This window comes from Ostrinia furnacalis, unplaced genomic scaffold (genome assembly GCF_004193835.3).
Source record: "Ostrinia furnacalis isolate ACB-3 unplaced genomic scaffold, ASM419383v2 OfSCF1232, whole genome shotgun sequence".
NCBI lineage: Eukaryota > Metazoa > Arthropoda > Insecta > Lepidoptera > Crambidae > Ostrinia > Ostrinia furnacalis.
In genome coordinates, this window is record NW_021131471.1 from 278,298 (window position 1) to 304,354 (window position 26,057).

At 38.8% G+C, this 26,057-nt stretch overlaps 1 protein-coding gene across 1 annotated transcript in view; it reads right to left on the minus strand.

The window, feature by feature from the left end:
• Positions 1-223: 223 nt before the first annotated feature.
• The window catches only part of side-VII (sidestep VII transmembrane protein), a 294,862-nt gene continuing 269,028 nt past the window's right edge, over positions 224-26,057 (minus strand). Inside the window, exons 7-16 of the mRNA XM_028303336.1 lie at positions 22,560-22,707; positions 22,030-22,160; positions 20,897-21,056; positions 15,031-15,134; positions 13,141-13,330; positions 12,618-12,751; positions 6,233-6,413; positions 5,258-5,505; positions 4,503-4,685; positions 224-958 (exon numbers count right to left, since the gene is read on the minus strand). Coding sequence (XP_028159137.1) covers positions 749-958; positions 4,503-4,685; positions 5,258-5,505; positions 6,233-6,413; positions 12,618-12,751; positions 13,141-13,330; positions 15,031-15,134; positions 20,897-21,056; positions 22,030-22,160; positions 22,560-22,707 — 1,689 coding nt within the window. The 3' untranslated portion in view covers positions 224-748. The remainder of the gene's footprint in view (positions 959-4,502; positions 4,686-5,257; positions 5,506-6,232; positions 6,414-12,617; positions 12,752-13,140; positions 13,331-15,030; positions 15,135-20,896; positions 21,057-22,029; positions 22,161-22,559; positions 22,708-26,057) is intronic.

Sequence of the window (26,057 nt, forward strand, 5' to 3'; positions counted from 1 at the left end):
TTGTTATGATTTACTGGGCAGTGATAAGAGGTAAAGTTGTGGTTCGAATAAGAGCGGGAGCAGATTTAAAAACTAACAATATCAGCGCCGTTCTTATTCATCCACAGACTAAAATGATCAGTCACACACTTTTTGCACAATATAGATAAATACGTGTGACTTTTATAATACTGTAGGTAAAGTCCGGTCGCCGAGCTGACAGAATTTCGTCCAATGACCCCAAGCTACCCATCCTTATCGCGTGTAATTATATTGCTGTCGCTCTTACACACTCACTGCGGCCGACGAAATTCTATCTGCTCGGCGACCGGACTTTAGTAAATGAGTTGGATCACAAGAGACGTACACGAGTAGTCAAGTATTTGTCTATTTTGTACTTTTCGGAAACCAGAAACAAAACTATCGAGGCACCCAATAATAATATTATCACATGTTAGTGATTATGTTATAATGACTATATTAATATCAGTTTAGTTTCAACTATATTACAATAGGAAGTGTTTACAGTTCATTCTCATTCAACACTTCGACTCACAAATGTTCAAAATCGTACTAAAATTTACATAACTGGTTTAGTTTTTACATATCTCACAACCGTTTACGTCTGAAAAAGGAAAATCACCCGCTAATCGAACTATTTACACTGGGAATGTACAAATGAGTATTTTATTTTCTACCTAACAGTGCGGTTACGAAGTTGAGCACTTTAGTCTTTGTATGTACACGTGTCCTATAGTTGCGTTGTCTGTCAGAGGGGCGTGTCGCGGGGGGTGTCGCGGACGGCGCGGGGCGCGGGCGCGGGCGCGGGTAGCGGGCGGGGGAGCGTACGTAGATGTTGGAGCGGGATGCCGCATCGGGTGTCTCCCGCGCCGATGGTGGATCCGCGCGGGAGCGTGCACGATCCGCTTGCGAAACGCGCGGGCGGCGGGATGCCCGATGTGGAGTTCTGGAATGAAGGCTTGGGTTAGAGAGTGTTGGATGATAAAAGACAAATTGAGCGATGATGATGAGCAACGTTGCTCATCACTACGTGTAATTCCCATAAATAAATAACATGGCTAACTCTTCTGCTGGAGCTCTGCTTAACAGTTTCCACTGAAGCTGAAAATTTCGGCAGAACTTTTGGCAGATTATACATTACCATTTACACTGCAGCACTGTCATGATAAAATGAGATCGCACCAGGGCAAACACTGTGGCATCTATTTTATATTTTTTTATGTTTGCAGCCGCTACCAACCATGCGATGAGGAAGTCATTGGGGGAATCCTATGTTCTGCAGTGGACGTCCTAAAGCTGAAATGATTAAGATGATGATGATGATGATGATGATGATTGAAGATACAGTACGAAAAATGATATCTATAGAATACAGTCTTTACATAGTTTTGAAGCAAATGTAAAGAGTCCAAATGTGACTTCACCGAAATCTGCAGTAGGTATCTGGCAGCGTCTGCAGACGGCTTCAAATGTCACCTAAAGACCCACTCAGTACATGCTATATAAGTTTCAGCTAGAAAAAATGTTTCAGCAGTGTTTCCTATGTTAAAATCTAGGTGAATTCCACTCTGGACGAGTGAAACACGCGAAAAGGCGCAGTCAAACAAATCGTCGATTTTCCAAAACAAATGAAAAGATAGTATCCACCAGGCAGGAATTGCCCCCGACAATTCGAGCCGAAAAACCTCATAGAAATAGAAACAAAATCTCTCTCAATATTTTCAGTTACCAGTGAATTCTCGGCAAGTAATAGCACAGATATTTGAACTGGCCAGCGAGTGAGAGGAGGAATTTAATAATTTAAATTAGATTTCGGTTACCTACTTTAAGAAGTTATGACAGAGATTTAATTCAGGTTAATAAGTCTCTCTCTCTCATATTGATACTTTCGCTAGAAGATAGCTCAGAATAGTTACAATTACAAGCTTTTAATTTAAGCGTACATAATGAACTAGTAAGTACATTCTTAGTTTATGATAAAATTCTACTAAGTCGTCCTGCACTTTCTGTAAAGCACTTTGCCTTTAAAGTGAAGCAATTACATACATTGTAAAGCATATCAAATTATGCCAAACAAACCATAATAGTAATGGGCCTCAGTAACTTAGAAAATGCTTGCGCTACTAAATACTGCAATAAAGTAGTGTACCACAACGTTTACTCTTTTATGGCTAATTTCGCTACTTTCCATATCAACCGTGCAATATACGAGTATATTCATGCGCTGCGGAAAATAATTTATCATACTAACGCGCCATTATACACTACACTCCACTCTGTGTATATCACAATATAAAAGTACGCTAGGAGCAATTTATCTACATAACATTTACCGAACCAAATTGTTGAAAAACAAACTTTTTCTAACATCTACACGGATTTTGCGACCTAAATATAATTCAAGGTACCTAAAAGCCTACTTTGTAGTTCAAAAATATATTCGGCTTTAACTACACACTATTATAAATAGGCAAAATTAACATGACGTCATAAAGCTTTGTACATATCATTACAAAGTCTTACGTATTTAGCCTAGATTAAACAATCTATTTTAAGATACAAATACCTAGACATTTCACGTTGAAAGCTTACACTAAAGTCTAGTTGTTTTACATACACCTACACGTAGGTCCAAAGGATTAGATCTAAGTCGGGTCTAAAGTTTAGATTCCTTAATCCTGACACACAACCTAAATTCATCAAACATAAACGAAATCCCTACTTGCTGTTACCTTCGTAAAACACCGACAGTCACCTAGATGTTAATTCGTGAATTTGATTGACTCTGTCAAAGTTCTTGTTCTCTAAATAGAAAAAAAAATTGGCCAAGTGCGTGTCGTGCTACGCGCAGTGTAGGGTTCCGTAGTTGTCTGTCGTTACCACAATTTATTTCAGAAGCAAGCAATTCCTTCATCTAAAGTTATTTTTAAATTAAGTGATGTATCTTACCCGTTATACATAGTTTTTTCCTTGAAAGTTCATGAAAAGCAGTATTATTAAGATTTTTTCCAGATTTACCTTTTTTGCCCTATTCGAACAAAAATTGGCAATTTAAACTTTAATAATTTGCAAACAGATCCCTAAATTGAAAAATAGTCTTAGAAACCCCCAAGCTATTTTAAAAGACCTATCCAACGATACCCCACACAGCAAAATCTCGGACAGACAGACAGACATATCGAAACTATAAGGGTTCCTTGTCAGGACTACGGAACCCTAAAAATCAGGTACGAAATCTTTCACATTCGTTCGTTCGTTCGTTTCAGCCGAAAGACGTCCACTGCTGGACAAAGGCCTCCTCCAAGGATTTCCACAAAGACCGGTCCTGCGCCGCTTGCATCCAGGTACTTCCCGCGACCTTCACCAGGTCGTCGTGCTATGCTCGGAGTTTCCCTGCGTGATCGAATCAGAAATGAGGAGATCCGTAGGAGAACCAGAGTGACTGACATTGCCCGCAGAATCGCTAAAATCAAGTGGCAGTGGGCGGGGCACATAGCTCGAAGAGCTTTCACATTACTAAGCTAAAATTGTAAACATGTACCACCGTTCCAGAAAATGGTTCAAGAAGCAACAATATATTTTGCAGCGCACACGTCAAAATTGTTATGCGTGCCACGACTCCTGAATGGGAGGCTAAGTTATTTCATGAACGTATTAAGCAAAATATTCAAGGGGAATCTCGTAAAGTTGACAAGAACCTTTGTGCTGTCTCGCAGACTATAATTTTATCATTTAGAGGCTTCTAACGTGTACACGTTTGAGGCATATGCACGCTTATGAATGCTGCTCATGTTGAAATCAAAGTGTCAAAGTATTTTATTCTGAGAATAGACTTTTTTGTATTACGCCATATAGGTAGAAAGTGTTAGTTCAGTCACAGTGAATGAAAATCCTATTGTAGCTCTTTATACGTTGCTATCAGTATTATACGAGTAGTGTCTGGTGTTAAAGCTAGTATGCAACTACATTTACTTATGGTAGTCAATGTAACTCTACGAGCACACCATACAACGAACACGTCTCTCTCTCAGATTACCAAAGACGGACAGGGAGGGACACATTAATATCAAGAAGTTTTTCAAGAAGGTTTACTGATTGATAAGAATAAGAATAAGAAAAACTTTATTTGACGCAAAAGAAAACAAAAAACAGAACAAAGGGACTTAAAACTATACACGCATATGATAAATATCAAGACCTTGTTTCGAACTTATACTTACAGGCTCATGCATAGGATGCGAGGGTGCGCAGTCCTCAGGGGATAGTACCCCGGCAGGCCTCCCCTGACCCTCGCCACGCTACCCCTTGTTCCCTGCTTCGGCAAGATGGTTGAGACCTGCTATTCCCAGTAGTTATAGGGTTGGGGTGCGGTCCTCAGGGGCCAGTACCCTGGCAGGCCTTCCGTGACCCCTGCCAGGCCTCCACGCTACGGTTGTTCCCTGCTCCGGCGAGATGGTGAAGACCTGCTATTCCCGGTTGTCCGGAGGCGAGATGCTAGAGACCTTCAGTTGCCAGTAGTCTGTTATACTTACAGGCTCGTGCATAGGATGCGAGGGTGGCGGCGCGGTCCTCAGGGGACAGTACCCCGGCAGGCCTCCCCTGACCCCCGCCACGCTGCCCCTAGGCCCCCTGCTGCCAGGTGGCGGCGAGATGGTAGACACCTGCTGCTGCCGGTAGTAGTCCATCTGCGGTGAGGAATTATGTAGAATGCCCGGCTGGATATTGGAAAAATATGGGACGTGTTAGGTCTATGGTTGTAGAGATTTTTTTAAGGACCTAAAAATATTTATATGCTATTCAATACATGATCTACATATATTGTACAGTCTTATTTAATTTGCTTTATTCTTTTAATGTTGATTTATTAGATGTAGATGGAATTGGGACACTTATCGTCATAAGCTTTTTATTATGGAAATCAAGAAATGAAGTAAGTACTTCTTGATGATATTTAAAGCGTATTAGCAAGACGATTCGGTTTCACCAGGGTTAAAATAAATCATCTGAAGCAATATTGACTATACTCTTTGTCTTATAATGTAACTTTTTAATGGTAAAGGATTTTTCAATACGTAGAATAATCTTGAATATTACACCATAAATACAGAAACTCACAAAATCTTCTGTTACATTATATTTTGATATTTTCGAGTAAGCAAGGGAACTTGAAACATGTTGATCTTAGAAGTATTCAATACAGTTGCTTCTTTAAACAAAGTCTCTTAAAAGTAATTACATTTTTAACACCAAGACTTACCTGCATCTGATCAGTATCCGACGGTATAATATCAGGGTTTCTGTCATCGCTTTCACTATCATCCTTCTCCCTCAGTTTGTCAGGCGAGGCTGGCTGAGACGACGGTGGAGGGGCAGACCTTGGCTTCCTCTTGGCACAGCGCTGTCTTACAGCGATCATGAAGAGAACTAGTACTACCATGAGCACACCACCGCCTCCCACCGCTGCTGACATGGCGCCCGACATTTGGAAGGCTGTTCTTGGGAGGTCTGGTGGAAAAAATACCAATTTTATTTTCAGTGCCAGAAAGACAAAATTAATGACTGCTTTTTATTTTTTTTATGCAAGACAAGGCAGGTATTTGACCGTAATCGCACCTGATGTTAAGATGCAGTCTAGGATGGTACATATCTATTGCTTGACTTGCTGCCGTCGCCTGAACATGCTTGATTTTCATTAGACATGTGGTACGACACTTAGTATTAAACATCGAAGCTCAAAAATAGATTCAATCAATTCAATTTCTGTTAAAGTGAAGATTGTGGCTCTTGATTATCATCATCATCATCATTACAGCCATAGGAAGTCCACCGATAAACAAAGGCCTCCCCCAATGATGTCCTCTACCTCTAGCGTGAACATCTTTCGTCTTCGAATCGTTTGCGTATTCGATAAAATTCGATACTCAATCTTCGAATTAAACGATAACGTGACAATTTTGATTCTCAAAATAAGTTTCGTGCAACCACATCTCATACTAAATTCAGTTTACGACACTTTCACAAGGGCGCTATTTTAGTTTTCTTACTAAATCTTTTGATGGCGATTCGAGTACGCAAACGATTTGAACTCGAAATTTTTTCGTGCTAGCCGTACAGTTTTTCCGGTCTTTATTTTCATTCCTCGGGTCCTTTTATCGTTCGGCTATTATCGATTCAAAACCTGTTTTAATTGGTGATTTCTGCTAAAAATATAATAGATTTTTCCATATCTTACCTAAGCTCTTATCATGGACGTGGTGTTTCTCCGGAGGCCTCAGAGTGGTGGCCCTTAGAGGGTAAGGATCGCCTCTCCCTTTGGCATTATACGCCAGAACTGCAGCTGCATAAACTTTTCCTGGTTGGAGGCCAACTGCAGTGAACCGAGGCACTGCACTGGATACGTTGGCCACTATCTCCTGTGGGAAAACACTTTGATTAAATTCAAATTCTATAATATATCGTGTGTACTCTTCCCGTGGATGACATGAATCCCTTAATAGCAAATGAGTAGGTATCAGGTCTAGCTAACCAGTCTGGCCAACTTAGGGAGTTTAGGTCAATAGATAGTAAACCATCTGGTAAATTAGAGAGATCAGTAGATACTAAATAACCAATGATGTTTATTAAGATGATTATTACTAGATTAATAATAAGATATTAGGCAGCGCAGGACCGTTCATTGTGGAAAACCTTGGGGGAGGCCTTTGTCCAGCAGTGGACGTCATTTGGCTGAAAAGAAGAATAAGATATTAATATTTCAAAGGTGTCCCCACAACTGCTAATAAGAACTACTTTTGAACGTTAATTTCTGCTAATTTTTAATGAGATGATTTTATTTTTACGATGTACAATTGTACATATTATCAAAAGAGGTGTTTATTTACATGGAAAACCCAGCATGTTATAAATCAATTTCAGAGTCAATAAAAGTAATATTTAAATCTAGGTTAGGAATAGCAGCTGCTCCGTTACAGGGCTTATATAATCCACTTCGGCAATAATCTTTTGCCCCAGTAGAATCTATCTAAAACACAATTTCACGCAGACAAAGTTGCTAGCCGTCCGAGGCATTAAATCAAGTCTATTCGGCAGCCATTTCGTACAGCTGCTATCAAAACGTATATTCTAGGTCGCGACCTTAATGGATAGCATAGTAAAAGAAGAAGTAAGCCGTCTCTAGCTCCTTGGTTTTAGGCTATGGCAAGAGCCCCTGTACAGGTGGTAGGTCTAGTTAAATGCTTTTGTAGATAGAATAGTCTATTTTGCAACAGAAATGTGTCTGTCATGGTAGTCTGTCTGTGCAAACACAGTATAGGTAACTACTTAGGTTCTCATGTGCTTTTCCTAAAATACTAGACTGGCATAACATACTGCGCATAAGATGGAAAGACGGGGCAATTATCCACTTCCTTGGTGGACACTTAATAATGGGTTTCGGGGTTTTATAAATTAAACTTAAATATTTAAAGATAGCTTAATCACAGTATCATAACACTTAGTTCTAAGCACTTTTAGTTTTAGTAATTCCATTTATGCGTGTTTGTCTTGTTGGTTATCCTAATAAATAAAATAAAATAAAATAAACGCTTCATTAGTAACCTAGTATTAAGTTATCGCATTGTAGATTTATCTTAAGGCAAGGCTTGAGATTTCTACTATCCTTTCTGCACTATGTCGACAGTGTTTTCTATAATTCAGCCACAATCGATCACATTGATTACAACACCATCTGTATTCATGTTATATTCAATCCACAATTAGTTCGCATTCCACAACTTAGCGGCGGACGCAATTAGTGCTGTTATTATATTAATTACACTCATAATTATAGGCTACACGTTACAAAGCAAATTAAATATTTACCGAGGGAATATGTGTTTCGAGGCCAGCTTTTAATGTTTTAATTTGGAGCCCTGAGATATCATTTTCATCAAATTCTCATTAGGGAACTTTGATTTAGTAATGCGTATGTAAAACATGTAATTGGTTGGGTATTGTGTTCATGATATTCATAATGACGTTCCTTAAAACAATATACTCTTTGTTTAGGTAATATTAATGACGTTCACTAACAATTTAATTAATATACCTACTCTTTGGTAGGATGCTTCTAGATAACAATAATTAAAAAGCTTTAACTCAGCAGCAGTTCAAAAAAGTAGGTTTATGTTAATTATATGATTACTCAGACATTACATTAAGTTACCAAATAACTTTGAAATATAGCTTTCTGTCAACACACAAGTTTTCAAGTACTAAACAATATTATATTTTCGAATTTGATTGTTTTAAAGAATTTTATGGAGTGGTGCTATCAATACAACACACATAATATTTATCATTATTACACCGTAAAAGATATCGTCCTATAGTTTAACTTAAGTTTCATGAAGATTCTCTTTATTCACTTCAAACCTAAGTACCTCTTGTACAGATAATGGCTCATAAACTGTAGCAACTTGTAGTTGTAATAGTTATGAATTTAATAAGAAAATGTGTAGTTTGATATGCCTGTCGTATACACTATATTGTATAACATAAAGTTTCTTACAACTGAAATGTCAGAATTATAGATTAGAACAAATAGAGGTCAGACAATTTTCTTAGAAATTAAGACAAATACTTATCATAATTAAGGTTCTTTGTTTTGTAGAAATATTATGTCGAAGAGATTTCTAAAATGTCTTAGTAAATTATGATTCAGTAAATATCTCCTTTATTGCTTGTGTGTCTTCAATCTTGCGTTTGTGGTGAACAATACAAAATAACATTTATTAAAGAACAAACGTGGCACAAGCAAAACGTTACTGAATTTTTGAATTTAATTTTAAAACACAAAACAAAGCCACATACGCACATAGGTCACTTTGACGATTTTATTAGCAATTAATAATCATTTTTTTCATTATCTAAGAAGTGACTTGAAACTTTTTCTATGAATAGAGCAATATGTGGATAGTTTAAAACTTATTCGGTTTTGCATTGTTATGACATTATTTATGAGTTAGGCACAGGAAAAGCTATGTACTCACCTGTGTCACAATATCTCGGACTTCCAAAAGGAAGGACTGCGGCATACCACCGTTGAACCCCTCGGAGCACCGAACCCCGAACGACGTCAGAGAGGCGTTCACCACCGTGCAGTTGTGGACTTGATCTGGCCGACCTATGGGAGAAATTATTTAGTCAGTTTATAATAATAGCGACACTATGAATTTCATAGTTTACAATAATTTCATTCAAGTAAATAGTCTGTTATTATAGTGATGTACGCCCGTATTCACAAACATTACTATGAGGTCTCAAAGTGCGCGTGGACGTACAGGAACAAACGAACTAATCACAGAGCTCTATTCAATGCTGCCCCTATTCACAAACATTACTATGAGGTCTCACAGTGCGCGTGGACGCACAGGGACAAACAAACCAATCACAGAGCTCTATTCAACGCTGTGCGTTCGATTTGCTGCTTTACTTAAGCAAGCATCGTTTGTGAACACGGGCGGTAATATAACTTGATAAAACACCATCTACACATTTCACCGACAAAAGACCTTGTATCTTCTTGGCATGTCGGGCGATCTTACATTATGTCTGCCAAGACATAGTCTTAATTCGAAAACCCATGAATTCAACCTTTTGTCAGTTCTGATATGGATATCAATTTAGTTTGTATATTTTTGGACTATGACCGCTTGGTCTTTTGGCGAATCAACTTTGTATTGACAGAATCTTCCGTCAAAACATACTTCAGAAGATTTAACATACTCACCAGCGGCAATGATGTGGTACACACAAGGCACTCGTTGCTTCCCTATCCTGTTGTGGGCCCAGCACAGCAGGGTCCCGTAGTCCATCTCTGTGTGAGGAGTGTAGGTCACAGTGGAACTGGTGCCGGTTCTGGACACGTAAGTGTCGCTCACTTCGTTGCTGTTCGCCGTGTTGTTGAAGGTCCATCGGAACTGTTAGAAGAATTGGTTACTTAAATAAATACCAATTATTTATGGAACTTACAAGAACGTAAAATGATGATACTTTAGGTTTAAGACTGGGTAGTCAGCAGTCCGCAGAATTGCTAAAATCAAGTGGCAGTGGGCAAGGCACATAGCTCGTAGAGACAATGGCCATTCGGGAAGAAAAGTTCTCAAGTGGCGACCACGGGCCGGAAGACGTAGCGCGAGCAGGTCTCCCACTAGGTGGACCGACGATGTGGTGAAGTTCGCAGGATGAACCTGGATGCAGGCAGGACTGGTCGTTATGGAAATCCTTGGGTGAGGCCTTTGTCCAGCAGTGGACGTCATTTGGCTGAAACGAACGAACGAGATTAGTATAGTAACTTCTGCTTGAATTGAATAACATTTACCATTAGACTACAGTCAATATTCATGAAATTCAATCGAGCTATCATAGGGTAACATTAAAGGCCGGGTATAAATCAAAACATGTTAGAGCTAATTGATAGTTTCGAATAAGGGTCGACGTTTGGTTCATAATAATTTCATGAATGATAATATCAAGTTGTACAAGGGTAAGGTTACCCACATTACTTAGGGGCATTAGTTATTGTTTATTTTTGTACTTTTATTAGTTGTCAAATAGTTTTATTCTTTCTTTCCTTCTTTCTATTAGCAGACAAACCGACTACTATAAAATCGGTGACCAGCGACCGAGAGTCGAAGACTCACTAAATCATTTATCATCATCATTAGCCACAGGACGTCCACTGCTGAACATAGGCCTCCCCCAATGTTTTCCAGATAGCCCAGTTGGTAGCGGCACAATAACTCATGTATAAGCGCTATAAATATAGTAAGGCAATGTCATGTAGGCACATTCTCTCACCAAATGATAGAAAGACACGGGTCAACATGAATGAGTTTAACTTTTCCTCGGTACAAACTTGGCCTTCATCAACAAGTAAGGGCAACAAAGAAGTCTTGAAAGCAAATATTTTTCCTCGCCACATTTATTAGTTATTCTTAATAGAAATAAATATTACAAGTGTAAACATTTTATGTTGCCCATAAATAGTGTCTAAAGAACATTTTTGTTCACATTTATCTAACTTACCTACTCGTATAAATCAGGCCGGCACGAGAGAAATATAAAAAGCCTTTCGTAATGGTATATAATTTTTCTAAAGCGTTTTATTTGCGAAGTTGAATACTTCAAGTATGTCTAATAGAATGTGATAAGCACTTGAAAAGCTGTGTTGTTATTGGGACTTAAGTTCGAGACATTTTGATTGCTAACAGTTTTATCACAGAGTTTCTGCGAGATAAATTACTCTGTCAATATTTTCAATCAATTTCAATTTGTAATAAGTAAATCGCTTGGTCGTTTGTTTCAGTCCAAGGACGTCCTGCTAGACAAAAGGTGCTTACTGCTCCCCCAACGATTTCCTGCGCTGTCCATATCCAGGTACCTCCCACGACCTTCACCAGATCAGAATTAACTTAATCATTCACACAAAATTGATACTTACAACCACTTCTGGGGGGTTCGCATCGACGTGGCAAGTGATGTGAGCTCGTTCTTGCTTCGCCACACCATGCACTCTTTGCTGGGAGCTTCTACACGTTGGGGCATCTGTGGCAAAAATATTGTATGATAGCTTGGAAAAATCAATGAGGGCTATCGTTTTAGCGCTCACCAGTTAGCGCCACTGTAGAGTAAAGTCCTGTCACTTGCTAGTAGCGAAGACAGTGGCACCAACTGGTGAGCGCTAAAGTGGTAGGAGGACTATCGCATTTGCACTCATCAAGATGGCGCCACTGTAGAGTAAGGTCCTGTCAATCGCCAGGGGTGCCAACTGTTAAGTATAAAAACGTTAGCCCTCNTTTGATTGTTTTAAAGAATTTTATGGAGTGGTGCTATCAATACAACACACATAAATTATTTATCATTATTACACCGTAAAAGATATCGTCCTATAGTTTAACTTAAGTTTCATGAAGATTCTCTTTATTCACTTCAAACCTAAGTACCTCTTGTACAGATAATGGCTCATAAACTGTAGCAACTTGTAGTTGTAATAGTTATGAATTTAATAAGAAAATGTGTAGTTTGATATGCCTGTCGTATACACTATAATATTGTATAACATAAAGTTTCTTACAACTGAAATGTCAGAATTATAGATTAGAGCAAATAGAGGTCAGACAATTTTCTTAGAAATTAAGACAAAATGTTTCTCATAAATAAGATTCTTTGTTTTGTAGAAATTGTGTCGAAGAGATTTCTGAAATATCTTAGTAAGTTTTGATTCAGTAAACATTTAGATGTTAAGATTTGAAGACACATAACAGCTTGCGTGTCTTCAATCTTGCGTTTGTGGTGAACAATACAAAATAACATTTATTAAAGAACAAACGTGGCAGAAGCAAGACGTTACTGAATCAATTTAATATTTTTGAATTTAATTTTAAAACACAAAACAAAGCCACATACGTAGGTAGGTATTATGAAAATGAGACAAACTATTTAATTTTACCTTTTCTTTGCAAATAAATACTTTGAATTTGAGAATTATGTTTATTTAATGATATTGCATTTTTTTTTGTCCTAAAAAGTTTTATTCTCCGTAATATTTGTTTGCTCTTAAAAACTAATGTACTCACCTGTGTCACAATATCTCGGACTTCCAAAAGGAAGGACTGTGGCATGCCCCCGTTGAATCCCTCGGAGCATCGAACCCCGAACGACGTCAGAGAGGCGTTCACCACCGTGCAGTTGTGGACTTGATCTGGCCGACCTATGGGAGGAATAATTCACTCAAATAAAAAGAAACGACGGCGACTCTATGAATCTCGTTGACTATCAATGTTAAGCTCAAAATGTAGGTAGGTACTATCTTCAATTTGAAAAAACATAAACCAGCTAACAAATATGCCGCAAAAATACAATCTCCCGCTTTTTTTTTATCCAGATAGTGCCATCTATCTTTTAATATTCTCTTTCTATAGAGCTAACACTACGTTTGCTGAAGTGGCCTGAATTCTAAAACCCATATAGAGTATTCCACCTTTCTTCATTCCTGAGGCAGATATTACTAGACTACGACCATCACTTTGGTCTTCTACCGAGTCATCAAATTTGCATTCCCCTTCAATCATGACTAGTTCAAAATGCATAAATACTTACCAGCGGCAATGATGTGGTACACACAAGGCACTCGTTGCTTCCCTATCCTGTTATGGGCCCAGCACAGCAGGGTCCCGTAGTCCATCTCTGTGTGAGGAGTATAAGTCACAGTGGAACTGGTGCCGGTTCTGGACACGTATGTGTCGCTCACTTCGTTGCTGTTCGCCGTGTTGTTGAAGGTCCATCGGAACTGTTAGAAGAATTGGTTACTTAAATACATACCAATTATTTATGGAACTTACAAGAACGTAAAATGATGATACTTTACGTTTATGACTGGGTAGTCAGCAGCCCGCAGAATTGCTAAAATCAAGTGGCAGTGGGCAAGGCACATAGCTCGTAGAGACCATGGCCGTTCGGGAAGAAAAGTTCTCAAGTGGCGACCACGGGCCGGAAGACGTAGCGTGGGCAGGTCTCCCATTAGGTGGACCGACGATGTGGTGAAGTTCGCAGGAAGAGCCTGGATGCAGGCAGGACTGATCGTTATGGAAATCCTTGGGTGAGGCCTTTGTCCAGCAGTGGATGTCATTTGGCTGAAACGAACGAACGAGATAAGTAGAGTAACTTCTACTTGAACTGAATAACATTTACCATTAGACTACAGTCAATATTCATGAAATTCAATCGAGCTATCATAGGGTAATATTAAAGGCCGAGTATAAATCAATACATGTTAGAGCTAATTGATAGTTTCGAATAAGGGTCGACGTTTGGTTCATAATAATTTCATGAATGATAATATCAACTTGTACAAGGGTAAGGTTACCCACGTTACTTAGGGGCATTAGTTAAGTTATTGTTTATTTTTGGACTTCTATTGGTTGTCAAATAATCATTTTTCTTTCTTTCTATTAGCAGACAAACATCTATAATCGGCGACTAGCGACCGATAGTCGAAGATTCACGTATCATCATCATCATAATCATCATCATCAATCTACAGGACGTCAACTGCTGAACATAGGCCTCCCCCAAGGATTTCCAGATAGCCCAGTTGGTAGCGGCCTGCATGTAACTCATGTATAAGCGCTTTAGACATGGTAAGGCAATGTCATGTAGACACAATGATAGAAAGACACGGGTCCTAAGAGTAGGCGCACACCGTTGATTTTTAGTTGGCCGATAGTTGTGCCCGATTTTAATTTGTATGAAGAATCGGTCAAATCGAATCGGCGTAGTGTGCGCACTCCCATACATGCCCATACTGATCAACTGCCCGACTAAACTATTGGCCGACGAAAAATCAACGGTGTGCGCCTACTCTTACGCGACATTTATGAATAAGTTTAACTTTCCCTCGGTACAAACTTGGCCTTCATCAACAAGTAAAAGGCAACAAAGAAGTCTTGAAAGCAAATACTTTTCATAGCCACATTTATTAGTTATTCTTAATAGAAATAAATATTACAAGTGTAAACATTTTATGTTGCCCATAAATAGTGTCTAAAGAACATTTTTGTTCACATTTATCTAACTTACTCGTATAAATCAGGCCGGCACGAGAGAAATATAAAAAGCCTTTCGTAATGGTATATAATTTTTCTAAAGCGTTTTATTTGCGAAGTTGAATACTTCAAGTATGTCTAATAGAATGTGATAAGCACTTGAAAAGCTGTGTTGTTATTGGGACTTAAGTTCGAGACATTTTGATTGCTAACAGTTTTATCACAGTGTTTCTGCGAGATAAATTACTCTGTCAATATTTTCAATCAATTTCAATTTGTAATAAGTAAATCGCTTGGTCGTTTGTTTCAGTCCAAGGACGTCCTGCTAGACAAAAGGTGGTTACTGCTCCCCCAAGGATTTCCTGCGCTGTCCATATCCAGTTACCTCCCACGACCTTCACCAGATCAGAATTAACTTAATCATTCACAAAAAATTGATACTTACAACAACTTCTGGGGGGTTTGCATCGACGTGGCAAGTGATGTGAGCTCGTTCTTGCTTCGCCACACCATGGACTCTTTGCTGGGAGCTTCTACACGTTGGGGCATCTGTGGCAAAAATATTGTATGACAGCTTGGAAAAATCAATGAGGGCTATCGTTTTAGCGCTCACCAGTTAGCGCCACTGTAGAGTAAGGTCCTGTCACTTGCTAGTAGCGAAGACAGTGGCGCCAACTGGTGAGCGCTAAAGTGGTAGGAGGACTATCGCATTTGCACTCATCAAGATGGCGCCACTGTAGAGTAAGGTCCTGTCTCTCGCCAGGGGTGCCAACTGTTAAGTATAAAAACGATAGCCCTCATTNTAGTGTACTGGAGGGCAAACAAGCTCGGAGGTTAAGGTGGATGGACATTGGAGCGAACGCCCGAGCGTTTTTGGGACGCTCGCGAGCATACCACAACGATGAGTCTAGCAAAACTAGTGTACACTGGAGGGCAAACAAGCCCTGAGGTTAAGGTGCATGGCCATTGGAGCGAACGCCGCGAGTGAGTTTTTGGGACGCTCGCGAGCATACTACAACGATGAGTCTAGCAAGACTAGTGTACACTGGAGGGCAAACAAGCTCGGAGGTTAAGGTGCATGGACATTGGAGCGAACGCCGCGAGCGTTTTTGGGACGCTCGCGAACATACTACAACGATGAGTCTAGCAAGACTAGTGTACCCTGGAGGGCAAACAAATCCAGAGGTTACGGTGCATGGACATTGGAGCGAACGCCGCGAGCGTTTTTGGGACGCTCGCGAGCATACTACAACGATGAGTCTAGCAAGACTAGTGTACACTGGAGGGCAAACAAGCTCGGAGGTTAAGGTGCATGGACATTAAAGCGAACGCCGCGAGTGTTTTTGGGACGCTCGCGAGCATACTATAACGATGAGTCTAGCAAGACGTCCCGGCCCAAGTATGGGCACGCACCGCAATATCCTGCCAGTTGTTTGCAGTGGGCCATCATCCCCACTCTACTGCACTCTAGTGTACTGGAGGGCAAACAAGCTCGGAGGTTAAGGTGGATGGACATTGGAGCGAACGCCCGAGCGTTTTTGGGACGCTCGCGAGCATACCACAACGATGAGTCTAGCAAAACTAGTGTACACTGGAGGGCAAACAAGCCCTGAGGTTAAGGTGGATGGACATTGAATCGAACGCCGCGAGCGGTTTTAGGACGCTCGTGAGCATACTGTAACGGTTCAGCCAAAACAACGCGATCAAACGCAATCAGCTGGCGTGATCAGAACGCGTGTGATCGCGTTGGTTTGACTGAACCTTAACTATGATTTATCACATATTATGCTAAATCTGCGAGGTAAAGGTGTATGGACATTGGAGCGAACGTTTTTGGGACGCTCGCGAACATACTGTGACGATGCTTTATACTGCTAAATCTGTTAGTTGTAGTGTTTATAAGAGGAAATCGAAAGTGCACACAATTCTTATGTCTATGTCAATCTAGGAGATGCATAAAAATAAAATCATAACGAGTGGACTATTTATGTATAACTTTTGACCCATTCTATAATAATTATGATTATAATTTACTACATATTTTTATTAATTTTATAAGGCCATGATGCATAATTATAATTTTCCCAAAGCTATACTTTGTGTGATTATAACCGATAAAAATTAAACAACTTCAAGTGCCTCAAACGCTCATTCCACCTGAAAAAATGTTTTAGTCAAAAGCTATTTAAGACTATATCTAATGTACGCGCACCCTAAAGTGGTCTCTGAAATATTTACTGTGTCCATGCAGCCAGAAATTGATCTTGAGGTGAAGATTATGATGGCTACGTGATCCGAAATACAAACCAGTGTCTTATATAATATATTTTAAAAACTAAAATAACTGCTTTTAATATGGGTAAAACTATCGTTTATTTTGCATAGCGTCTAAGTACCTATTCACGATTACTTTCGTCAGTGTCGTTTAAAATACATAAACAATTATTATTTATCGGTCTCATTTTGAGAATAGAAGAGCCTGAGTATTCTAAATTATACTTTAAGACAAAGAAAAATCATTCATGACCTCGCTATCATATTGGATTCCCAGTCATAAGATATGTTTTTAGAGTTGTGCCTTTATTGTGTTAGCCTAGTTGACAACATGAAAGTCTTTCTTTTCTTTCTTTTTTCAGCCAAATGACGTCCACTGCTGGACAAAGGCCTCCCCCAAGGTTTTCCACAATGAACGATCCTGCGCTGCCCGCATCCAGGCTCTTCCCGCGACCTTTACCAGATCATCGACCTTTTTTACTTGTTTTTTTTTTACTTCTTAGTTGTCAAAGAAAGCTGCCAGTCTTTTTGTCATTAGAAGAACTTTAAAAACGCTTATGCCACTACTGGCAAAAAGCTTATTGGCTATTAGTTACTATAATGAAAGTCATTTATAAATCAAGTTCACAAAGGCGCATGAACTGAAGTTTTGCCCTTTTGTTAAAGTATTCAAGTAAAGTGATTGTCTAACTTTCTATTGTCTTTCTTTAATTTGATAATCTGATTACTCTTTTGTAGCTTCAAGTCTTTCAATTTGATTTCGTTGGAAAGTCAACTGAGAAACATTTTTGCGAATAAACTTGTCTTTGAATATTTGTAATATCATTTCTGCGCTTCATTAAGACACTGTTACTTTGTTAAACTTCATTTCGTTTATAAATAACTTTTCATCTTAGCTTTTATGAAGTTTTATTGCACAAATTAAAACACAGGGCCTTTAACTAAGCCTCAGATGCACCGAACAAGCCTAACATGACTGGTAAAAATGTAATAACGATATCTGGCAACCCAGAAGCGTTGTATGCTCTATGGCCCCTCTCTATGGTCTCTTTTTCCTACCACTCAAGTGTGTGCACATGGTTGTAAATTATCTTCTCAATAAATAGAATATCACTGAAGTTAAGTGTCTTTTGTACCTGCCGCATCACTCTGTTCAATGACCCTAGAAAAGTTTCATGAGTTTTGAAAAATGACACTGTATTTATTTCACATTTTAAATTACTGTATAATTTATACTTATTTATTGTTTAGTTTGCATGCTGTATTAATTTTAATTGTGGAAACTTTGCTGTATTTTGTCCAATTTTTGTGTGATTATTTGTCTGTGTATCAAAAATGTTTGTTTCCCTAATATAAATAAATCAATAAATTGAATTAAGTATGAGTGGGTTCAGCGCAATAGTCCAGCGGCAACGAAGCTTAAACAGCGCTCCTCGGATCTCAAGTCGTCCTTATATGATTTAATTAAAATGTTAATCAAAAATACCAACTTTTTACCACGTTACTTTTCTGTGGCCTGAAGTGTACAGTGTAATTTGGATGCAGGCATCAAATATGCGCGTAACAACGAACCTTATTTCCTCCTAAGACTCAATTAAAATTGTATGCCTTATCGTGACGAGGAAATTATTCCATTAAAAGCCCCCGGTGTTTCTTGTTGGATACTTTTTTGCTCGTAGGTGTACACGTGGAAAAGTAGGTCAAATGTAATTTAATTTAGGAAGAAAATGTTTTAAACTTTAAAAAAGTCAAGGAAAAATTTTGTGTCGAAACTATGCTTCTTTTTGCAAACAAAATGTGTTATAATATTTACTCTATGTATTGTTAATTGTTATAATATTATATTAGAAAAACAGGAAAAAGTAGGTATGACTTAAAAATAAGTCATCATGCAAAACAAAAACTTAAGATATGGAAATAGTTACTATAGAACGTTGTGAATTAAAATATTCTATACTTATAATAAATCTGTAGAGAGGTTGTCTACGCCATAATGTCGCTGCTGATTTATGGACCAATCACAGCGCGTAACGTGGGCGCTCCCGCGCCGAGCTGTCAAATTCGCACTCCAACGACAGACCTCTTTCGCCTCCCGAACTATTAACTTGATTGCATTGTATTTATATTCAAACTTGGTAAATCTATAAACCTAATATTCTAAAATCCAAATCTTTTATTGTTCGTCTAAATTCCCTGAACAAAACCGTGACAGGACTAATATTCCGCCTAAAACACGAAGTCTCAATCCAACGGTCAACCGAACGCGTGGAGGGCAAAGGTCATCGCCTGCGCGCGGAACAATTTGCAGCCAAGTCAAGCCTAACCAAGGACGGAAACCATCAGCGGTGACTACAACGGAGCGCACACGCAGCAGTTCGCGCCCCGCATCGCCTCATAACAGAAGTATCGAAGAAATTACGAAAAACGGATCACGCCTACGTACGAGGTGGACGGACAGCAGCCAACAGCCTGGACTACTCTTTCCAGCATTGCTTCCTGCCCTTCTAACTGTGAGCCCGTTCCTTTTCATCTATCCTAATTTCGTCCCCTTTGACTTGTGCATATTAGTGAACTTTGTAACTTGCATTCAAGTGGTGTTTTACCGTTAAATTCGCAGTTTCAAATCAATATTCTGTGCCTAATTATTCAAATTAACTCTTCTCATTTGCAAATTCACGCTTTAAATTGCCTAAATTCCATTATTTTAAGAACATTCGATTTTTTTTGGCACTATATTCCTACCTTCATTTCAAATTTAATTATTTTCCATCACTTCTTCTTTCATACTGCGCACTAGCTTAATAATTTGCTCGCCTACGCTAAATTCTGTGCTACAATTGCATTTATTTTAAATATTTTGCACTCATTTGCATATTTCAATTGACTGACTACGATTTAAGCATATTATTAAGCTACAACGCGTACATAAATATCGCCCCGCTTCTTAATTTAATTAAATTTCCGCATAATAAGTGCACAAAAATAACATTCCAGTGTGCTTCGATCGGGTGCGGTCATCGACCGACCACGCGCTACGAACGTGCACTCGGCGCCTATTGTTCTCGCGGCCACCTGCTACCTNTAGCCCTCATTGGCCCTGGTGGAAATTGAACCCATAGTGCCGAGAGGCTGCTCTGGCCGCTAAGCTACGGAAATATTGGGCAAGAATTCGAACTCCGCCTATGTTTTTCTCATTAATTTCGTTGCGAGTCCAATCACAGTTTAACTTTCCCCGAGACAATCTTGACATTCACTGGTTGGGTTTTTATTGGCGGTCAAGCTGTAGATCCTGGCTACACAGGAGTTGCAGCGGTGGGAACGAGAGGTGGTAATAATCCCGTTGTCAAAGTTTTCAAGTTTTGTTATAAAAAATAATAATTGTTTTGACACGACCACTTAATTTTGTTTCTGGCTTTTAGACGCAGGATCATTATCACCGATATCATGTTTCACAAAAGGCGGGCAGAATTTCTTTGCTAATTAATTCCAAAGTGTTCGAAGAAGTCATACAATGAGTTTAGGGGTAGAATTACTGAACAGTTTCCTTTTTTCGTGAGTCAAATATGATTCACGAATACAACATGAATGAACTTTGAGGTCAGTAAAGTTGTTGGACAAGATTTTCTAGGAAGAAGCTCTGAGCTTTATGATATGTATCTCAAAATGAGATAAATATGAGCGATCGATCCAAATAGCAGAGTGAAAAAAATGGATGTNTCGTTAACGAAGTTAGGTAAATATGGATGTTATGTATTTTACTTTTTTTTCCAGAGGTAAAGACAGGAGTGATTAAGTATCTTCTTGCAAACTCCACCATTGATTGCATCTGCACCTCCCAAGTTAGATTGTTATCAAGAAGTGTAATCCTATTAGTGTAGGTACTATTAGGTACAGATCACAGCACATCAGCATGTACATTTTTATTGCAAACTCGCTTCTATTGCAACCACATAAGACCTCACAGTGTTTAACCTGAAGTGCTATTTATACTAAGGAAAGAAAGATACAAAAAACAACAGTTTCTAAGAAACACTTACAAAGTACATCCAGCGAGAAAGGCTTGCTCTCGCCATCGCCCTCCGCGTTGAAGCCCACACACGTGTAGTTGCCAGCCGTCTTCCTGCCCACTCCTTGGAGGACCAGCGACTGGTTGCTGATGATCACGCCTTGTCCCACATTGTGGAGCAGCGTTTTGCCCTGTTGACGGTTTGACAACTCATAAATTGGGTCTTTGACACCATTAACTATTAGGTTTGACGAAAAAAACGGACGTCATAATTTGTTTCTGCTACAAAAATCTATAGGAGTCGCGTTTCTAAGTCTCGTAACAATTACCAAATGTAATATTTCAATATTATGTTTTAGGTCAAAATATCCACGGTTTTCGATGTTTTTACATTTTCATACTGTTTATAAGACTATTGAAACAATATTAAAGTGTAAACGCATTGAATATCTAAAACTGAATTCAATTTGACAGTTGAAATACGGATTTCGACGAGGATTGAATATAGGAAACGGGCGTTAGTAGTTCGATTCTATGGAATTATTGGGTGATGATTGATAAGGTTGTAAAGAAATCTCGTATACAGAGAATAGTAGAGAGCTTTGAAAATGATAATGTTTCAGGCGACTCTACCAACAAGCTGCTTAAATATTTTTGGGAATGCATAATATTTCTTTCTTTTGCATTTAGAATTATATATCTGTTACGGTCAAAGTGATAAATGTGAAAATTATGAAGAATCGCCGGTTATTTTGAATAATTACCGCATGATTTGGTAAATGTGATTAATGTGAGGTCATTTATGTGTTTATAAAACTAAATAGGCGGCTTAGGGGTGGCCCAAGGGCCACCCCCGCCGCACCTTAACCTATTATGTTATAGGCATAATGGAAAAGTAATAATTATTAATAATTTTCAATTTATCACATTAACCGTAACATATCGACAATAATAATAATTATGATGTCTGATATATATGATGATCGTCTCGAAGCGCTGATAGGGTAAAAAGATTATGAGACATGTAGAGGCTCCTTAAGAGCAAAATGACGATTTGTAAGAACTATTTATTAGTCTAAACAAATAAATAAATTTTGACTGACTGATGAAATTTTGATACATAATTGGGGAGTTTATTGTTTATAAACCTGCGTCAAAACTTACATTATGCCTCCATTCCACTTTGTAAACGTAGGGATGTGCGTTGATGATGCAGTCGAAGTAGACATCGGTGCCCTCTCTGATGTTCGTGCGGTCTAAGTTAGTGCCTAACCGCACTACTGTTTCTGGTACATCTGAAAAATTAATCAAGATGAAGAACCAGGGCAGAATATCATGGAAAATTATTTTTTTCTACGGCTTGTATGTGGCAAATGATTCAATTTATGAATGTTTATAAACCACTTTGAATTTTGTTATGAATAGAAACAATGCAACCAAAATATTTACAAGATTTTTTTAACCTCCAGTTTTTCGTTAAATCTCATCATTTTAGTTCACCGCTGAACATAAGCCTGGAACCAGCGCATTCTTATAAGGCCATCACCACCCATAATTTCAGCCACAGGACTCCCCTGCCGAACACAGGCCTCCCCCAATGCTTTCCATATTGATTGATAAGTAGTGGCTTGCATTCAGCGGCTTCCTGCTACCTATGGTCATCTTGATGCTAATCATTACTTTACTAAACTTACATTGAATATCCAACGTCCAGTCGTCTTCCAACGCCGGCACAGACGGCATCTGAGGGTTGGACGCTCTGCACGCCAACTTGGCTCCAGCATCAGCTTTGGTGAGTTGTAAGGAGACCGTCGACGTAGTTGTGTTGCCATCGGTAGATAGCTGTTGACAAACATAAGTGTAAGAACTAGAGAAGATTATAAACAACTTGAAAAAATCGAACTGCCTAAGAGTAGGCGCACACCGTTGATTTCTCGTCGGCCGATAGTTTAGTCGGGCTGTTGATCAGTATGGGCATGTAATTATGGGAGTGCGCACACTACGCCGATTCGATTTGGCCGATTCTTCATACAATTTGAAATCGGGCACAAATATCGGCCAACTAAAAATCAACGGTGTGCGCCTACTCTAAGGCGGGAATAGAACCCACGACCGTTCGTTTGCTCTCTTAGAGTAAGCGCACACTGTTGACTTTTCCCCGTCGGCCGATAGTTTAGTCGGGCAGTTGATCAGTATGGGCATGTATGGGAGTGCGCACACTACGCCAATTCGATTTGGCCGATTCTTCATACAAATTAAAATCGGGCACAACTATCGGCCAACTAAAAATCAACGGTGTGCGCTTACTCTTAGGCAGTTCGATTTTGAAGTTGTTTATTTATAATTTAGTTTCAGAAGCGACTCTAATCGCTAAGAAATTTTAAAAACTAGAGGAGACTTTCTTGGTATAACTGAAAGAACCAGAAGAGTTGAGACTGTGTCTTTGTAGCGAGTACGTTCTGAAGCGTTACTGTTTTGGAATGAGGCACGTTGGAAATCAGTGACGTAACGTGATTCTAAGCTGTTGTGATTTATTAAAACTTTTAAAATTTGTACTGCATACTGCATTACTGTAATGAATAGATAAATTTTTCTTCTCTTTTGACGCTACTGTAATGATATACAGGGCGTCCCAGAATGGGTGAATCAAACTTTTTTGGGAGTTAGCTTGACCTTAACCTACCTATAAAAAATATAAACTTTTAGTTCAGAAATATAGAATTAATGCTGATGATTTTAAATTAAATTACATAGTTAAATGTATAGCCTTTCTGTTAATAGGTACATACAAGTATATAAGGATATAGTACTTAATGCCACTTTTCCTGCTACTTAATGTAGAAAAAAAGTGAATTTTATCTTCACATCTCATCCCATGCTTCCCCCATCGCATCAATAACAGAAAAACCTCCCCTGCAAACGACATAATCCACAAAAAACGATTCGTCCAAAAAACCGAATCACACTTCTCGATTGTTACTACTTTAGTTTCTTTCGCCGAGACAATTAGCGTGACCTTTTTTGTGGATTCGTGGTTACTTTCTGTTTATCTTGTTCGTTTTATTGTTTTCCTTTAGATTTTAGTTAGAATAAATAATCGTTAAGTCATGATAATGATAACATTGAGANTATGGATGTTATGTATTTTACTTTTTTTTTTCAGAGGTAAAGACAGGAGTGATTAAGCATCTTCTTGCAAACTCTACCATTGATTGCATCTGCACCTCCTAAATTAGATTGTTATCAAGAAGTGTAATCCATAGGTACTACTAGGTACGGATGACAGCACATCAGCATGTACATGTTTGTTGCAAATTCGCTTCTATTGCAGCCACATAAGACCTCACAGTGTTTAACCTGACGTGCTATTTATACTAAGGAAAGAAAGATAAAAAAACAACAGTTTCTAAGAAACACTTACAAAGTACATCCAGCGAGAAAGGCTTGCTCTCGCCATCGCCCTCCGCGTTGAAGCCCACACACGTGTAGTTGCCAGCCGTCTTCCTGCCCACTCCTTGGAGGACCAGCGACTGGTTGCTGATGATCACGCCTTGTCCTACATTGTGGAGCAGCGTTTTACCCTGTTGACGGTTTGAAAACTCTTAATTTTTTATGCTATTTGATTGATATCCCAACGGATAAAGACTATCCTTATATTTTTTTTATTGAGAACTTCTCTATCAGCAAGAGGCTTAGTTATTTGTAAATACATTGTATTAAATCCATTTGTGTGAATTATTGTATTATTGATTTCCTAATTTCAGACATCAATTTCTATCATTAAATTAATGTTGATCTACTTTTCCTCATTTCTAGGTGCTATTTTTATCTCCAGCGGCGTTTTTATAGTGTGAAGGCAGGCATCCGCTATCATAATAGTAAGAAATTATCGGCAGCACGTCTGTCGCGCGTTTGTGGCACTGCTAGTCGCCTAAATGTGAAACTAAATGACTATAAGTAACTGGCGTAAATTCGGAAGTTGATTGCACTGTGGAGACTAACTGAGTCTCCAAATTCGGATTATTAAATTTGTTTGTTATTAGAACTGGCTTAAAACTTACATTATGCCTCCATTCCACTTTGTAAACGTAGGGATGTGCGTTGATGATGCAGTCGAAGTAGACATCGGTGCCCTCTCTGATGTTTGTGCGGTCTAAGTTTGTGCCTAACCGCACTACTGTTTCTGGTACATCTGAAAAGTGAATCTAAGATGAAGAAAGAAAGAAAATTTTTTTATGAAGAAATGGAGGAATGCCATGGAAAATTATTTTGACGGTTATATTTAACAAACGACTGTGGATTTAGTTGTGAATGGAAACAGACGCAATAACCAAAATCTTTATAATTTTTTAAACCTTCTCTCTTTCCTGAGTTAAAATGTATACAGGCGCAAATCTCGTAAAACTGACTCTTAGGCCTTCGACCATTAAAAAGGTGTTATAAATAAAGATTTACTTTAAATCATCATCAGCTTTTCAGGCGTAGGACGTTCACTGCTAAAGATAGGCCTGCATCGCTTTCCTTTCTAGCTTTCCTTTTTCTTTTTACCTTTACATAATTACTCACATTGTATATCCAACGTCCAGTCGTCTTCCAACGCCGGCACAGACGGCATCTGAGGGTTGGACGCTCTGCACGCAAACTTGGCTCCAGCATCAGCTTTGGTGAGTTGTAAGGAGACCGTCGACGTAGTTGTGTTGCCATCGGTAGATAGCTGTTGACAAACAGAAGTGTAAGAACTAGAGAAGATTATAAACAGCTTGAAAAAATCGAACTGCCTAAGGTGTGAATCGAATACACGACCTTTAGTTTGCCGCCTTAGGCCCAGTTTTTTGAATCATAGTTAAAATAACAAATTCTGTGTGCCTACCATGAGTTTACGTTAGGTGTGCTCGCTAGCGAGTACGTCAAAAATCTCTATGAAGATTTTGTTTCTTGAAAGTAGCCGCTAGGGGCGCTGCACAATATGTCATACAATTAATGTCATTTTTTTACGCAGTCGCTAGCGAGCACACCTAACGTAAACTCATGGTAAGCACACTGAAGTGTTACAGTTTTCGAATGAGGTTGGAAATCAGTGACATAACGTGATTCTAAGCTGTTGCTACTTAATAAAACTTGTAAAATTTGTACTGCATACTGCATTACTGTAATGAATAGATACATTTTTCTTATCTTTGATGCTACATTAA